Source organism: Paramormyrops kingsleyae, chromosome 7 (genome assembly GCF_048594095.1).
Source record: "Paramormyrops kingsleyae isolate MSU_618 chromosome 7, PKINGS_0.4, whole genome shotgun sequence".
Taxonomy (NCBI): Eukaryota; Metazoa; Chordata; class Actinopteri; order Osteoglossiformes; family Mormyridae; genus Paramormyrops; species Paramormyrops kingsleyae.
Genome location: NC_132803.1, coordinates 30,182,096 through 30,197,815, shown reverse-complemented (window position 1 = coordinate 30,197,815; position 15,720 = coordinate 30,182,096). Strand labels below are relative to the sequence as shown.

The window sequence follows — 15,720 nt, the reverse complement described above, 5'->3', positions numbered from 1 at the left end:
ACACACACACAGCCATGCCCTGCAATGTGTGACAGTGTAAGGAAGACGATGAGGACAGTATCACATTGCACGCTGCATCACGATGGCGACAGGCTGACGGACGAGGACGTGACACAAAATTAAAGTCGTGTGAATTCAAAATTAAGTTCTAGCAGACCTCACAAATGAATGAGATAATTAAGATTATTGGATTTACAAAAGCTTTCCGTAAGTTGGACTTTTAGCAAACTGATTCTGTCACTGTGTTCTACATTTAGGTTTATGTCAAGGAGAAATTGTCCAGTAGCCTAAATAAACATGTCATGTGACTCATGGCTAATGCATGTAAAAATGTGTTAAGCAATGTCTGTTTCATCAGTTTGTGTGGTAAAATACAAGTGATAGGAAGAAGCCTCAGTCGATATTCAAATGTGTGTCACAGTGAGCTTGGATCTTATCCCAGCAAGGCAGAGAATGGCCTAGACAGGATGCCAGTCCGTCAAAAGGCACCTGTCAAACTATTTATAAATTTCTAATAATTCTACGTGGACACTAAATAAAACATGATGTCATCTAACATCCTAAAACTTTACTATATTTCCATTGAATGACTAATCAAAGTCAGCAATAACTTTATGCCAAGAGGCCAAGACCAAATATATAAACCAGCAAAGGCAGTGTTTACAAGCCGAAGGTGTCCTGCTCACTAACTCTTTCAGGTGAATGTGGCCTGTCAGTCTTTCAGGTTAACCCTTTATCATCAGCTCATGAGCTACGGAATAAGCCATTGGCTATGTTACTGAAAAAAACAACAACAGTGACCTGGATTGGTTGCTATGGGAGGTCCGACCAGCACGTACCACTCACATGGTGACAGTCAACACCCCCATCAACGCTGGTTCTCAGTGCAATCTCTGAGAACCTGGTGTGTGTGGGGTCTGCCCTACACATTCTCTGTTAGGCTCCGCCCACTGCACAGAGGATGCGAAGGGGGGACGAGGCCCAGGGGCCGAGGTATGAGCGGCTGCCCCCTCGCCAGCTACCCGCCAGTTGGGGTGGAGAGTGGAGGGTGAGGTAGGGGTGGGGGGGTGGAGGAAGATGGGGTCAGGTTGCAGGGGAACTTTCCCAGGGGCGGAGTCTGACGGCATGAGTGGACGTGACTGACGGTCATGCAGCGAGGTGGCGGGCAACGTGGGAGACTCGTAACGAGGTCACCAGACGTACCCTTAGCGGTAGTCCTCACTGGTCACTGATTGTAATTCTGAAAGAATAACCATAATCAATGGAAAAGATCGGGAGGGCACGGGGGTGGGGGGTGGGGTGTGCATCATCACAAGTTAGGGGGGAGCAGACAGCAATGTTGCCTGAACGCTGCACTAACGCAGAGGTGGAAACTCAGCGGGGCACCTTAACGGATCCGAGTGTGTTTTTCCCCGCAAAGCGTCCATTTCCTGACCCAGTGCAGAGTTCAGTGGCGTGTTTATCTGACGTTAGGCGATCCGGTACACATCAGTCCAGCTCACAACCTCCGCAACAGGTTCTCTTACTAATTACCTGTAATCTTACAATCTCAAAATCTTCTTTTTATCCCTCCTTCCTCTCTCCCTCTCTCTCTCTGAAGGCTTGGGCAGATGCGATAGACACACAAAGCACAGACAGCTGAAGGGGCAGGTAAAGGCTCAAAGGTGGTAGTTTTGAGGGAGGGATGCAATATGGAACAAAGGGAGAGCTTCTGGTGGGGGGGTGTCACGCCCCAGCATTTCCTGGTGTAATGTAATCTCCTGTCATGGCTTTTAAACAGCTCTGCCCACTAATCTTCCACTGGTAACGTGTACGCTGAAAACACGTGGCGTCCCTGAAACCCTGCCAAGTGTGGGCGTCCCACACTTATGGTACAGAGGTGAAGGAATTTCCCATGAATCCCCTTAATCCCACCCATCTGTTGCTACAGCTTTCTGTTCAGTAGCAGCAGTTCTGAGAAACAGCAGACAGCAGATTTTCTGAAAGTTATCAATCATCCTGCATGATTTCTGTGCAGGCATTTCAGAAATTTAGAAAATAAAAATACTGTGAATTTTTGGTTTAGTAAAGCAGCTGTCAAATGTTCCAAATTTCACCCCAGATATCATTTCACCCAACAAGTGTAATTATAATTTCAGCCAAAGGCAGTGTGTAAGCCTGGGGCGGCCTGACAGGACCTAGAGACTGAAATGAATGTGGGGGGGCGACCAGCTGGGTGTCCGTGATGTCACTGATGTGATGTCAAGAAAGGGCTTCCCTCAGAGAGGAAAGGGGACATCGCTGGCAGAGAGGAGAGAGAGAAGTGGTGGGGCAGAGAGGTGGATGGTGCCAAAACTCTAGGGGTCACAAACATCTAACAAGCCTCCTACTTTAAGGAGCTACACCTCTATCTCTCTTTCTACACCTCCCCCAAATTCCAAGCTGTTGCATTTGAGGTGAAACGGGCAGCAAACCTCCCAACCTGATTCTTAATGGTGGAAAATGCTCCTCTGATTGGGCAGAGACTGCTGTCCAGAATCACCCCCCCCCCCGCCCCATCCATCCCAGTTTTATTCACACCAACTGTTCGCTGCAATGACTTACCTGGGTACACCCGGGGGGGCGCGGTTGGGCCGGGAGGGCACCTGTGGGGGCGGCCCACCGAAGGGGTCCGGGGACGCCCCAGGGCGGGAGGGGACAGGCGGACCTCCGGCAGCAGGGGGTCCAGGGGCCGAACCGCGGGAGCCGGGCCTGGAGGGAGGCCCTGGGGGCGCCCTACGCTGCGGGGTGGGGCTGGCTGCCGGCGACCTGGAGGAGGAGGGGAATGGGGGTAGAACCGCCACTATAATCATTTACAGCAATGTTTCTCAAACCAGTCCTCAGGGACCCATGAGCTGTCTGGCAGAGCAAAAGCATAGACCGTCTGCAGGTCCTCAAGGACCGCCAGGAGAAGAAAAGTCCAGATGATGTGACCTACACTGTTTTCTCACCCATTCTACTGGACATTTACTGAAGTAACTTGGGTTAGTGTACAAAGTAAGGTCCCCAAAACTTGCGTTATTTCCTAAGTCCACTTAACCAAGTTCCTAAGGCCTGGAAAGTTCTACGCATGCTGTCATGCTCGACTGCGAGTAACTTGTCATCTCTATGTTCTATTCTTTGTATGGTTCTGACCAGTTAGCACACACACTCCCACTAATACACTCCACCGTGTGGCCCTAGGTGTAGAGAGCTGTTTCTTTCTGCTCCAGCAGAGGGAGCCACCTCACCATTGTTCCCAGTGCCCACTCCATCACTGTTTGATATAAACCATCACCATTCTGTTAATTTTATGCTGGCTTTTCAACCCCCCTCCCATTTCGTGTAACCCATCTTATTTGAAAGTTGGGATATTTTGCATATTTACTCCTGTATGTCCGAACATGCCCCCTTGTGAGGTACCTGCGACCGGACGGCCCCCCTGAAACCTGTAACCAGGAGTCGTCAACAGGTGGGGGCATGGAAGTGGAGATGGTAGAGGTGCTGATGTCGCCGATGATGCCTAGCGCCTCCCGCAGGGCATGGTACATGCGCAGCATCTCATCGCGGTGCTGGGCCTGCTCCGCCGACTCCTCCATCAGCGTGTTCTGGTCGCCGCACGAGTAGAGGCACGCCAGCAGCTCCGCATTGATGAATTCCTTCGTCTGACCATTTATCGGGGTAGGGGGGAAAAATTACACAGTATAACCAGGGCTGGCTCTACCTTTTCAGGGGCCCTAGGCAAAGTTTTACTGAAAATACTTTACTAAAATACTTTACTAAAAAGAAAATCGACGATCATTTCATTCCCTCCGTAATGGAGGTATTTCAGGGGCCCTGGGCAGCTGACTATTCTGCCTATAGCTAGAGCCAGACCTGTTTTTAACTTTCTAAGAAGTACAAGCAGTCGCGCTCCAATCTAGGGAAAGTAAAACAAAGTAAAAGAACCACAGAACCTTCAGGAACTGACGCAGAGAGTGGAACTGTTACAGGTACCCCAATGACCCCGTGGAAGATCTGACAGTATTTTTGCATGGTCTCAGTGCTTAATTACTTTACCTAAGAAATAATTTATGCATAAATGAGCTGTTTGTACAACACCCCATAGAGAGGGACACATCACTGAATTCAAAATCTGCAGGAAACCTGCTTGCTTGTCCTGGTTTTCCACCTGTCAGTCCAGTGCTTGTTGATACCCTGTTCTCCAAACTCTGCAGGATCTGGACAGCTAAACGCGACGACCAGGAACCGCAGTGCTACAGGAAGGCTGGAGTTTGAAGGACGCCTTCTGTGCTGATGGGACACTCACGTTGTTGATCATTAGGTGCATGATGGTCTTGGGCATGAGGTCTCGCACCGTCTTGTTCACTATCGCCATGTAGGAGTCCACCAGGTTCCGGATGGTCTCCACCTGGCGTTCCAGCTGCGGGTCCATGGAGTGCATGAAGCCATCCGAGCCGCTATCTTCAGTGTCATTCTGCCGGGGTGCAAGTGAAGTTATCGGTAAGTTAGGAGGGCAGAGCCATATGGAAAAGGGGTGGAGCCAAGGCAGTAGATGGGCCGGAAAAGTGTCATAAAGAGGGAAACAAGACAAGAGGGACAAAATGTAGAATTGGATGAAGAGGCAACAGAAGATAGACTACTAAACAGGAACATTGGTGCAATAACTAACATTTAGTAGTCAAAGGCCGGTGAAGTTGGTGTCGGCCAGGAACCAACCATCACTGCCTACAGTCAGGCTAAACTAACCGCCCAAAACTGCAAGGTCACCTCAAGGTCACTGCAAGGTCAGCCCATTTAAGGAGTAACTCCAAAATAATTTGCAGCCAACCCCATTACTGCTTTTTCAGTAGAATCAGACTAATCCTGTCAATTCCTTGGGTTTCAGAATGCACTTTGTTTCAGAAATACAGCACATTTGTATTTCTACAGCTAGTATGTACAAGTCAGCACTATCCTTTAGGGTCAGACCAATAGGGGGCGAATTGATGAAAGGCAATACTATACCTTATCCTTTTCCTATGGCAGCGTCCAGCAGAAACAAAGTGGAAAGAGATGTTAGAGTTTGTACCGATAGTCCACAGTAAACTTATATCTAATCAAAAGTATGAAAGGTGCAGCTGGTTTTAGTGGAATCAGAGGTGCCGTTTGCAGGGCATGTCATGTGACCGGAGTGACATTACCACAATGCGTTCTGGGTAGACTCCGGCCCTCAGGAAAGACGCCTTCCAGCCATCCACCTCCTCCTGTGACTCGCTGGCCAGTTCCAGTTGCCGGTAGTCCTTGTACACGTTCCTGTGGTGGTGGGGGGGTGTCATCTACTTCTCCAGCCCCATAATCTCACTCAATGACCCTCTCACCTTTTTAAAGTCAACCTCACTATTTCACAGAATAGTATTTATTTCACGATCAAATATTTTTAGGTGCTATCTAGTGTAGATATATCCAGTAACGGGCAGAACCCGCTTTTATCTTCAGAATCACTTCAAGGGTAAATGCTCGATAGAGGTAGAAAAGCCTTTCTACACACCACTGTGGTACTGAGCTGTTATTTTTGAAATTCTGGCCTTTAACAAGCCATTCTCCTCCAACCTCTCCCATTAACAAGGTGTTTGCAGCCACAAAACTGGATGTGTTTTGTTTTTCCAGACCTTTCTGTGTGCTTAGCCACACAGTGCCGGACCCCATCTGTCTGCTGTACGCATTCAGCTGCAGCCGCGTGACTGCCGGTCTGCGTTAATGCACAGGTGCAGATCATTTACTGCCCGCAGAGTGTGTAAATATATAACAGTGCAGGATATTAAAGCGCTTGTGTGACATCAGTCAGCATCAGAAATGTTACCAGTTAATGAATGAAATGTTAAATCGCGTGGCAAAAATGTAACCCACATGTCCCGCGAGACGCGTGATGTGAGCTGGGTGTGTACAGCGGGGGCATCGCACGTGGTATTCTGGGTGTACGGGAGGGGGTCGCAAGGCTGACCTCTGCTCCGTGTTGAAGAGGGCGAAGACATGCTTGCTGGACATGAATCCCTTCTCCACATCCCTCAGCTTCAGGTTGTCCACTTGCAGCATGTACTTCTTCTCCTTCTCCTGCAGGGGACGCACAAAGAAGGTCGGCATTTGAGGGGGAGGAGAAAAAAAACGATTGGGGTGGGGAGGGTGCTGGTTTCAAGGCTGACTTGGAGATGCAGAGAGCCTGGAATCCCGTTTTACAACAACCCACCACGTCGCCTGGAACTGATTAAAAGCTGCGTATCTAAAATAAAACTCCAGTGGGCGACTGGGGCGGCCACAGCCGGCTGGGCAGCCGCACACGCTACACCCCCCTGTCCCCCCCCCCGGCGCGCCCACGCCTTGCTTACAAAACTCTTAAAAAAAGTTCTATGACTAGAGGCTTCCCTGGTAATCATGTGTCTGCATTAAGTTAAATCTTGAAAGACCACTTCCCATTTCATTCCTGGGATTGGGAGATCCTCACCACTGGGGTGAACATTTCTCCACATATCCTATATGGTATGAAAGCAGCTTCCGACTGGGTATGAACCCACACCCTCCTGGTGTGTTACAAATCGCTGAATGACCTTAAAGCCCCAGTGTTTCGTGTTCTGTCGTGTTTGTGAAGCTCCCTTGTGCAACAATGACAGAACCTTCCGGCAATGTTTATAAACTCCGTGGCCGACCTGGTAATCCCCGGCTTCGTCAGCTCATGGCCCAAAAGAGTCATCGCCCCATGTTTCCAGACCCGGTGGACTAAACAAGCAGTCTCAGCCGGTTTGGCACGATGACATCAGCGCCAATGTCGTCGGTGCCCTGAACGGCCCAGCCTGGCCCACCGTGGACTGCTCGCCAAGAGGGGCGTGGTTTTCTCATTGCTGCGGGCAGGATACAATGGCAAACGAGAGGCAGAGTAGGGCAGTGAAGCAGAGCAGATGAATAGCAGGACGTCCATAGAGGAGAGATCACCACTTTTTATAAGCCGGCACTGGTGAAAATGCAGCAGCGTTCAGGAGCAAAGCCCAGGCTTCATACATCTCGCTGAGAAGTGTCAGGAGGCATCTGAGACACTTCACAGGCAGGGAGGTCTGGGCCAGGGGGGGAGACCACCCAGCTGCTTGGGTCAGAGCAGCCAGGGTGCCCAGACTGGGGGGGGGGGGGGGCAGTAGACAGCATGTCAGGAGAATCCCATGCTGTCTACGAGAGAAGCTAGTCAAGCACTCCCTTTAGACTGGGAGGGGGAGGTCATTACACCTCCAGCCCTAGCTGTCCCCACCCCCATGTGCGAGAGCCAGCCTGACCCCTGACCTCACAGGTGTTCAGGCGGGACGCTGGAACCCCCCTCGACAGCCAAATGGGCTGCGAGCCCAGGGTTACACCAGGGTTACTCATTTTTTTTTTTTAACTGTCAAACAACAGAATGTGCGCTGTCCGGCGATCCCACTCAACCAATCAGCTTTCAGGTCTCGTCCGATAAGGTAAATGACATTGGTGCCCTTGTTAAAGGGAAAAAAAGCATCTGCAAGCCCCCCCAACTCCCCCCAAGATAGGTTACCATCCGCTCTTTTGTTTTTGTTATGGCTGATAGGGCCGGGGAAGCCAGAGGAAGCGATGATCTGAAGAATAAACAAAGTCCTGTGTCCTGCTCTGTCTGGGTTGTAGGAGCAGACACCAGCTCGGCGATACGCGCTGATAACATCCTTAAATAAAAGCCGCCAGGGGCTCGGAACGGCGAAGGTGGGGGAGGGGCCTCCCTTTAAGAGGTGCGCCGTCCCTTTAAGAGGTGCGCCGTCCCTTTAAGAGCCGACGGCCCTAGAGCATCTATTGCGGAGGATTGACAGGCGCTGGCGCATGGAGGCCGCTTCAAAGGTGGCCGCGGCACGGGTCCACATCTGGGAGCCATAATGCTGCCCCTGGCCCGTCATCACCACAAAGACCCTGCCTCAGGCTCAGGGCCAACAGCCATTTCAGGACCTGCTCCCCCACTGCACGTTCTGGCTCTCCTCATTATTCTTAAGAGAGCTCATATTTCTATGACTTTCTCTTTCTCCTCTCGAGTCGCCCGTAAATCCGTTGAGCGTGGGCCGTTTTGCTGGAGTTGGCTTCACCCCGCCAAGCACTTCCTGGTTAGCGCGACCCCCCCCCCCCCGAGACGTTACCTCCGCATAAACCCGGGCCGGTTCTTCCCGCCTGAGTTTTGGGAGTGCCCCATTTATGCCGCCGGGACACTCCCTGCGTCTGTGAGGCATTAGAAGAGCGCTGCCTTAATCTGTCTGACGGAAGCTGTGTGTGACTCTCCGCAAAATGAAGAAACATCTTCACAGTAGCCGTACAGTGCCAGGATGCTTATTTCAGGAACACATATAAGCTAGCCGATACATTTCTGAATAAATTTAAAAAAAAACATTTTCTTTGTTTTTTTAAAGGTCCTGTTTAAGGCGTGCTGTAGGGCCAAATGACAACTCTAAAGAATGTTCCAGGCAACGTTTGATATTAGCTGGGTTTCTACCCTGATTGTAAAGCACTGAGTTCATTCTCATGAATTCCATAGGCAGCAAATACTTAAATATACATCTTTCCTTCAGAAATCCTCAGTGCCTTCTGGGAGAAAGGCAGAAGGGCTGACAGTTATTTGGATGAGAAACATTTACACCACCTCTGTACGGTCATATGAAAGACCAGCCCTTGGTATTGTGGTGATTAAGCTATTAAGTGATTAAGTGACTGTGTTGAGCTGGACGTCAGGATGACAGCGGCCGTTTGTGGCCACAGCACCGGGCCGTCTTCCAGAAGCCAGCAAATGTGCACCACGAGTAAAACGATTACATCCACGGTACAAGCTGCATCTGAAAATGTTTGACAAGTGACGTCGTGAAAGAGGCAAAAAAATAGACAAGCAAGAATATGATGCAGGAACTGAAATAGGGAGTTTAAAGGAAAGTGAATAATTAAAAACAAAATAATGTTGGCAATATAATGCAGCACACATGCAGCTGCTGAAGATGGCTTCTGCTTCTGCTTCAGATGTGACCTTCTCAGAACGCTCTGTCCTATCCTGCTGCAGGGGATCACATACTGACTGGGGAGTGTCAGAACCACAGACCCAAAGCCCAGACAGAACCGGGTTCATGGCTCCCACCAACAGTGAGGTTCTGGGTTTGTGGAGAACCCAGCGCACTGCTAAAGAGTCACTCTCATGGGAAAGACCAACAGCAGAGGACTGCGGGGGGGTGGACATTTACAAACCGCACCCCGCAGCTGACCATCCTGTTCCAGCCATAAAAGCCTGTACACATTCCCAGACACCTCGAAATAGCAGTCTGCTCGAGCAACCGGCGGAGGTTAGGAACGGAGCAGGCGTGTGCCCCAGAATGCCTCCCGAGTCTCCGAGGTCACGTGACCCCCATCAAGCTGGCTGCTTGCGACTTCAGAACAGGCTCCACATACCTATGTCCTCTCAACAACATTTTTGCAGGTTTACTCACTATCGCAGCTGGGTATTCAAAGCAAAGACAAACTATATTTGTTAATAGGGAATCATTATAATTGCTTTATGGGGGTTATCGTGTCACAGTACACAACATGAGACAAATCCTCTCTGTATCACCCTCAGAGATGGGTGGTTCAGGTCCAGAGAGCAAAACTCCAGACCAAGATTCTGGTTCAATCAACCAGTTGAGTATTTTGTAACTGTGACTCTTTATACTCAACTGGTTGGTTGAAACAATATCTTGGTCTGGACTTTTACTCTCTGGACCTGAATTCTTCATGCCCTATTTTCCTGGGATAGGCTCCAAGCTAACAGTAATGCTGTAATGGATAAGTGGTATGGGAAATGGATGGATGGATGGATGAAATCCACCAGAAGAGATCAAAGGTGATTTATATATAAACATAATTAGCTGAATGAAGACCAGCTTTAGGCGTCCCTCCTGCCGAGCCACTATTGGCTAATTCCAGCCATAGACTCAGATCATGTGATCACCCAGGACGGCCCACGTGCCTCTGCTCATTGTCTGCCTACTGGCGCAGAAGCCAGGGACTCAAGAAATCAAAAATGCTGCTTTTATTTTTTTGCCTCGTTGACGGGGGACTTGCTGGGGGGGCCAGACTCCACCCGTCCCCCCAGCCTCCATCTGTGTGGCATGTGCATGCCGGCGCCCCCCTCTGTTTGCTGCAGCTGGGATGGCATGTCCAGCAATGCGAAGCTCAGAGACCTTACTGCCATAGCAGTGACATCACCACATCACCCCTCTCTGCCTTTAGCATGGCGAGCTAATCCCACCCCCTGCTGGGAGAATGCACAGGTTCTCAGGATGTGGGTTTGGAACCTGGTCTGACCAAAGCTGTCACGCTGGGAGAACCAGAACAGCTGCAGTGTTTAGCACTTACAGTGCTGCCCCTAAAACAGCCATGTTGGTCCCGGCTTTGGGGCCACGTTGGTGCAGGTGGGGTTTCAGTGGGACCTACTGACATAATTATGTCTTAACGTTGAAAAAATGAAAATGCTGGTAAAAGGTCCCATATTATTCTGGCTGCAAATACCGTGTCTGAAGAGCTTAGAAACGTGTTCAAAGAAAGTGACAATTATCCATTCAAAACAATGGAAAAGAGGGAATCGTAGAAAAATGATGCGATGACGAAACCGCAGAAGTTAAAAAAAGGAATCGTGTGGTAAAGCTGCTGTGGGGATCAGGGTCAGCATGGCTGAGGTGTCACACTGGAAGTGTCACCCCCCCCCCCCAATACCCCAACTGCAGGCTCCACCAAGAGCAGCCCATGTTCCTTCTATCTCAGTCTCGCCCTCTCTCTCTGCATCTCGACATGCCCGGCTCCCTGGCTTTCTGGTTCCGGAAGAAGCACAGCAGGTTCAGGCTTCATTACCAGGTCCGGTTTGGAACAGGGCCCCATCGCTGATTCCATCTCTGCAGCCGTCCTTGGGTGGCTAGCGTTAGCTTCCTGCTTAGAATGCCATCGTGCTTTAGGTTAGCATTAGTGTCCCACTTAACATGCTAACACGCTGTGTGGGAATGCCATTCTTTGTGCCCCTGCTTCATGTTAGCGTTAGCTTCCTGCTTAGCATGCTAACACGCAGTGCTAATACACAGGCACAGGATGCATGCTACATTGTTGGCCTCGAGACTTGTACAGACCTTGGTCTGTGTACGTGAACCTGATGGTGGTCCAGTGGTAGCAGCAGCAGACCCCGTTAAAACCTGACCCCCTCTACCTCTCCATCTTTAATCCTTGACCATAAATTTTTTCCTTTTCCTGCCACTGATATGACTCTTACTGCCAATCCAATTTGCCCAGCAGACAGACACAGAGCCGGTTACACGCCATCTTTAATCCAAGGGCATCAGGTTGATTATTTATTGATCCAGACGATCGTTGCCGTCTCCCATCTCTCACAACGTCTGCCTTGTTCTCCTGGTTCTGATTTTCCAGGACTGCCAGAAAATCCCCCCCCCTTCCCCTTTGTGCTCGGGGCTCATCAGGCAGGATAAAGGAGCTTTTATTCGGGCCCCTCTCAGTCAAGGAAAGGAAATCGGTTTTTCGGAGGGAAAACACAGGAGTGAAAGTGGGAGCCACAGGGCCGCACATCTGGTGTTACTACAGCCCAGCCTCCATGCCAGCGAGCACCGACATTCCTCCGCTGGCTACAAAAAGTCACGGAGCTTCTTAACTCAGCTCACCCCCACCCCCCCACCCTCGACCCCAACTCCCACACACACACTTCCAAGCCCTACAAACACCCTGCAGCCTGTCAGCGACCTCCCCCCCATCCAACACACACATGCACTCACACACACACACATTCAGAAACAAATACATCACACTTCCTGTTGACCTCTGACCTTCCACTTCCTGCTGCCTCCCTGAAAGCACGCTTTGGGGGGGGGGGGGGGAGCAAAAACCCAGATGGAAGAAGGAAAAAAAGACTCCACCTCCTCTCTCTCCCTCTCTCTTTCCCTCTCTGACAGAGCAAAGTTAGTTAGCGGAACTCTGCCACGTCAATCCGGCAAGTCCCAGCTCCGCTGTGGGCTGCATGCTGCTCCTCCGGTACTTTCCGCCGCATCCAGCCGGCGGCCAACCCACGTCTGCCTCTCTGAAAGGACGCGCTTACCTACTCCGAAACCCATCCTGGAGATCCCTCACCTGATTTTGAGGTATGGTAATCCTGGGGTGAAGGTGGTGGGGGGGGGGGGGGGGGCGACAAGACTGCTTCATTCTTGCACCCCCTGTGATCATCCCCAATTGGCTGGTATTCCCCTCTCCTGCCTCTTGCCATCAAACCTGCCCTCCACCCCCGGGCCCCAGCCAGTCTACCTCCAGCTTTCACAGGCATCCGGACGTGTGAGAGGGGACCAGGAGACCCACAAGACGGGGGGTCCAGGGAGGAGACTAGCCGGCGCCCCCCTTCCACTCCATGAAGGCATCCCATGAAGGTGAGCTGTAGCATGGGGAACCCCGGGCACATATCCTCCCCATGATGCTACGGTGGGGGTCATTAATGCCACCCACCCAGAGGGGGTACAAGAAGCGGGACGGTCAGTGGAGAAGCAGGAGCTCAGGTGGTCCATCCCTCCCAGAGTGTCTGTTTGGTATCTCCCAGACTGTCACCGGGGGCAACGACAACCAGCGAGATGTAGACCGGCTGTCCCATCCAGCACGAGGCAGGGAGACCCCCCCCCCCATTTAACTTCAGTTTCTGGCCAGTCCGTGGTGTGTGTACGTGTCTCTGCGCCGGACTCCGCAGTGTGTGACTGATCTCCGTCGTGATGGGAGAGTCTAACCCAAACTGCTTCAGGGCTTCTTACGGCCATTTTTATGAAATTTTCGTTGTTATTGTGGTACAGATGCCTTCCAATGCTGGTATAATTATCTGCATCCGAGCATTTTTTTTTACTCCAGAGTGGTGGGTTTGGGATATAGACTGGAATGTTCTGAGTGAGTCTGAAATGTCATTTATGGAGGAGGGGGTTATTGGGGGCCGGGGACAGCAGTCAGCACTCCTCTGCCCATTGTCTGTCTTTTGTTCCTCCTATCCTCCTCCGAGGCTCTTTGTTCCAGCGGCCAGCTTCCCGGGGGCATATCATTATCCTCTGGAAGCCGAGGCGACTGCGGGTTTGAGCTGCCCGCCCGCCCCCCCCACCCCCACCACCCCCGCCTGCCGCCAAAGCCAGCCGTGGCTGGGATGTGTTTTGCCGGCTCTGGAGCTCATTCCTGTGAGCTTTGAACAGAAGCAGATGTCACACAGTGGTGAGGTGGCGGGGGGGGGGGGGGGGTGGTCTGTGTGTGGGGTGGGGGGGAGGTTTGGAGGGAGGAGCTTGTTGGTGAATGGCTTCATAACACGCAGGACTGGTTCACCGGTGACGGGAGAGGATTGTGCGCGTCCGGGGCACCTGTACCAGCCTGGGTTTCTTGCCTGGGCCCGTCAGACCTCCTACCAATCCACCATGCTGCTAACCAACCCGTCCCGCCTGCCCAGTGTTCAGACTACCTGTTCAGGAAGTAGAGGTTGTACAGTAGTCTGCACATTGGTTAGGCTGTGTGGGGAAACCAGACGCAGAACCAACTGGGCCAAACCCTGTGCCGAAGACCAGCGAACCGGCTTAAACCGGCAACGGCGAAACGCCACCCAGAACTGGACACGGCCCGTACAGGCTCTGTAACACATACTCCAGTGAAGAAAGCCCCCCCATGTGAAATCAGTGCATGAAAGAGTTTCCAGGGCCTGTTTATTCAATTAACCAGAGGTATGTTTTTTTTTGGCGGGCGGAGGGGGGTGGTGGTCGTGTCATATTTCAACAGTTTAAAATGTCTTTCCAATAGGAGTTGTTCATGTTAGAAACGTTAACCTAGATCACACTGGTTAATGTAACCTGTTTGGGTTACACTCAACTAAGGTCTGTATAATGTGTCTGTCTCATTGTTGAACTTGAAATAAAGCTGAAAATAAACAAAACAAAAAAAGTCTCAAAGGAGTTTTTTCAGAATCTAGGAATCTGAATCCAGTCATCAGTAGAGACACAACTATGGGATTCGGACCAAGTAGGTAAGGGGTTGGGGTCCATCTGTGTTCTGAGAGACGGTGCCATGTGGGGTTTTGGCTGTCTGCTGTGTCCTATGGACCATCATCTGTGCTGCTGTGTGACATTAGCCCAAAACCCAATCCAGTGCATCACAACCCGAACCATCTGCCAGCAGAACCCTCAGAGAGATTTAACTCCCCCGATGGCTCCCCCTGGCCTTCGAACCCGGGTCCAGCTTCTCTCAACCCTGTGTTCTGTTCTTTTACTGCTGATTTGTTGTGGCCACGTGTCAATCAAAGGCTGCGATCCTTCATCTCCCCCCCACATCACGCACACACACACGCTGATGTTGAGTAGAGAGTCATTTTAAACCGGGGGGGTGGGGGAGGGAGTGTCTGAGAAATGTTATATGCCGATGTTTCCACACGTGAGAAAATATTCACACAATAAGAGTGGCGGGCCGGCGAGTGTCTCCCCGCCGGAACACCAGAAACCACAGGCGTTAGTTTGGCAGAGCTTAGAGAACGCACACGGGAACATGCGTGTGCACGCACATCACTGCATATGCAAAGGCACGCACCTACACGCATGGGTCCACAAACACATGCATGCACACTTAATTACTCACGCAGCTGAAAGGCCACCCCCATGCCCTCACATCCCCGGTTCATTCAGGTGCCCATTGATAGACACCAGGATGCAGATGCCTTATGATGACCACTGGCTACAGGTGATCTGATTTATATGTTTATATGCACACCCATTTATAGTGAGTACGTGGGTGTGACAGGCTGCACGCTCAAGCCCCCCCCCCCCCAGCATTATTTGCCCCCCTCATCCAACCCCCTCATCCAATCCACATTCATATTCATACTCCGTTCCTTATCCTCTGTTCTTACAGACATTAAAGGGGTCCCCGCACATCTGAGCCCCTCTAAGCATTAACAGGCATGTATCAGCACCCCCCTCTGGCGGCACCGGCGTGCACTGAGGTGTCCCTCTTACAATATTCTGACATTATTGCTGCTGTCGTAGCACTAAAGCAGATAAGCCCTTCTCAGCCCACGCATCTGCATCCAACGCCAAGCCAGCGACATGCCCCGGTGTGGGCACTGAGACAGGCCAGGCGAAAGGGGCTCAAAGGAATAACCATAACCTTTAATCCTGGGGAAGGGGGAGCAGGAGGGAGGCCCCCAGGGGCATTCAAAAGGAATACAGATGGGGAAAGCTGGTCTGTGTCGCAGGAGACCAACAGGGCAGTGTGTGTGTGTGTGTGTGTGTGTGTGTGCGAGCCCCGTGTCTACTTGCCCAGGAGGAGAGTGCGGTTGGTCAGAAGGGCAGCAGGGCTGGGGGGCAAACCCCACAGGACTGGGCCACTGTCTGTTTCACCCTCTTTATGAGACTCTGGGGAGAACACAGCTGCCGACTCACAGACCTGACATATCTGCTAATGAAAAACAGGACCCCCCCAGCCGCCTCCCCCCTCAGCCAGGCCACCCTTCTGCCTCAGCTCAGCTAACTAAAAGTTGTTATTATTTGTGGGGAGCACAGTGTTGAGTCGGGTCCACCCCTGAACACCAGCCCTCCCAGAGTGGCTAACGAGCCGCAAGGTCAGGGTTATCAACACATCCCCAGACGTCCACACATCCCCCCCCCCCCAACTCGGCAGAGAGAGTCTCAGCCTTTATGG

The 15,720-nt window shown here is 51.5% G+C and overlaps 1 protein-coding gene across 5 annotated transcripts in view; it reads right to left on the bottom strand.

Annotated features, from left to right (window-relative positions):
- dnm1a (dynamin 1a) overlaps positions 1-15,720 on the bottom strand; it is a 57,264-nt gene that overhangs the window by 2,975 nt on the left and 38,569 nt on the right. For 2 of the 5 annotated variants that reach the window (XM_023811062.2, XM_023811061.2), the window contains exons 16-22: positions 5,981-6,090; positions 5,181-5,292; positions 5,005-5,016; positions 4,307-4,474; positions 3,421-3,662; positions 2,584-2,787; positions 1,204-1,240 (exon numbers count right to left, since the gene is read on the bottom strand). In XM_023811062.2, coding sequence (XP_023666830.1) covers positions 1,219-1,240; positions 2,584-2,787; positions 3,421-3,662; positions 4,307-4,474; positions 5,005-5,016; positions 5,181-5,292; positions 5,981-6,090 — 870 coding nt within the window. In that variant the 3' untranslated portion in view covers positions 1,204-1,218. The remainder of the gene's footprint in view (positions 1-1,203; positions 1,241-2,583; positions 2,788-3,420; positions 3,663-4,306; positions 4,475-5,004; positions 5,017-5,180; positions 5,293-5,980; positions 6,091-15,720) is intronic. The other 3 variants (XM_023811060.2, XM_023811059.2, XM_072714750.1) reach the window with 2 other exon arrangements.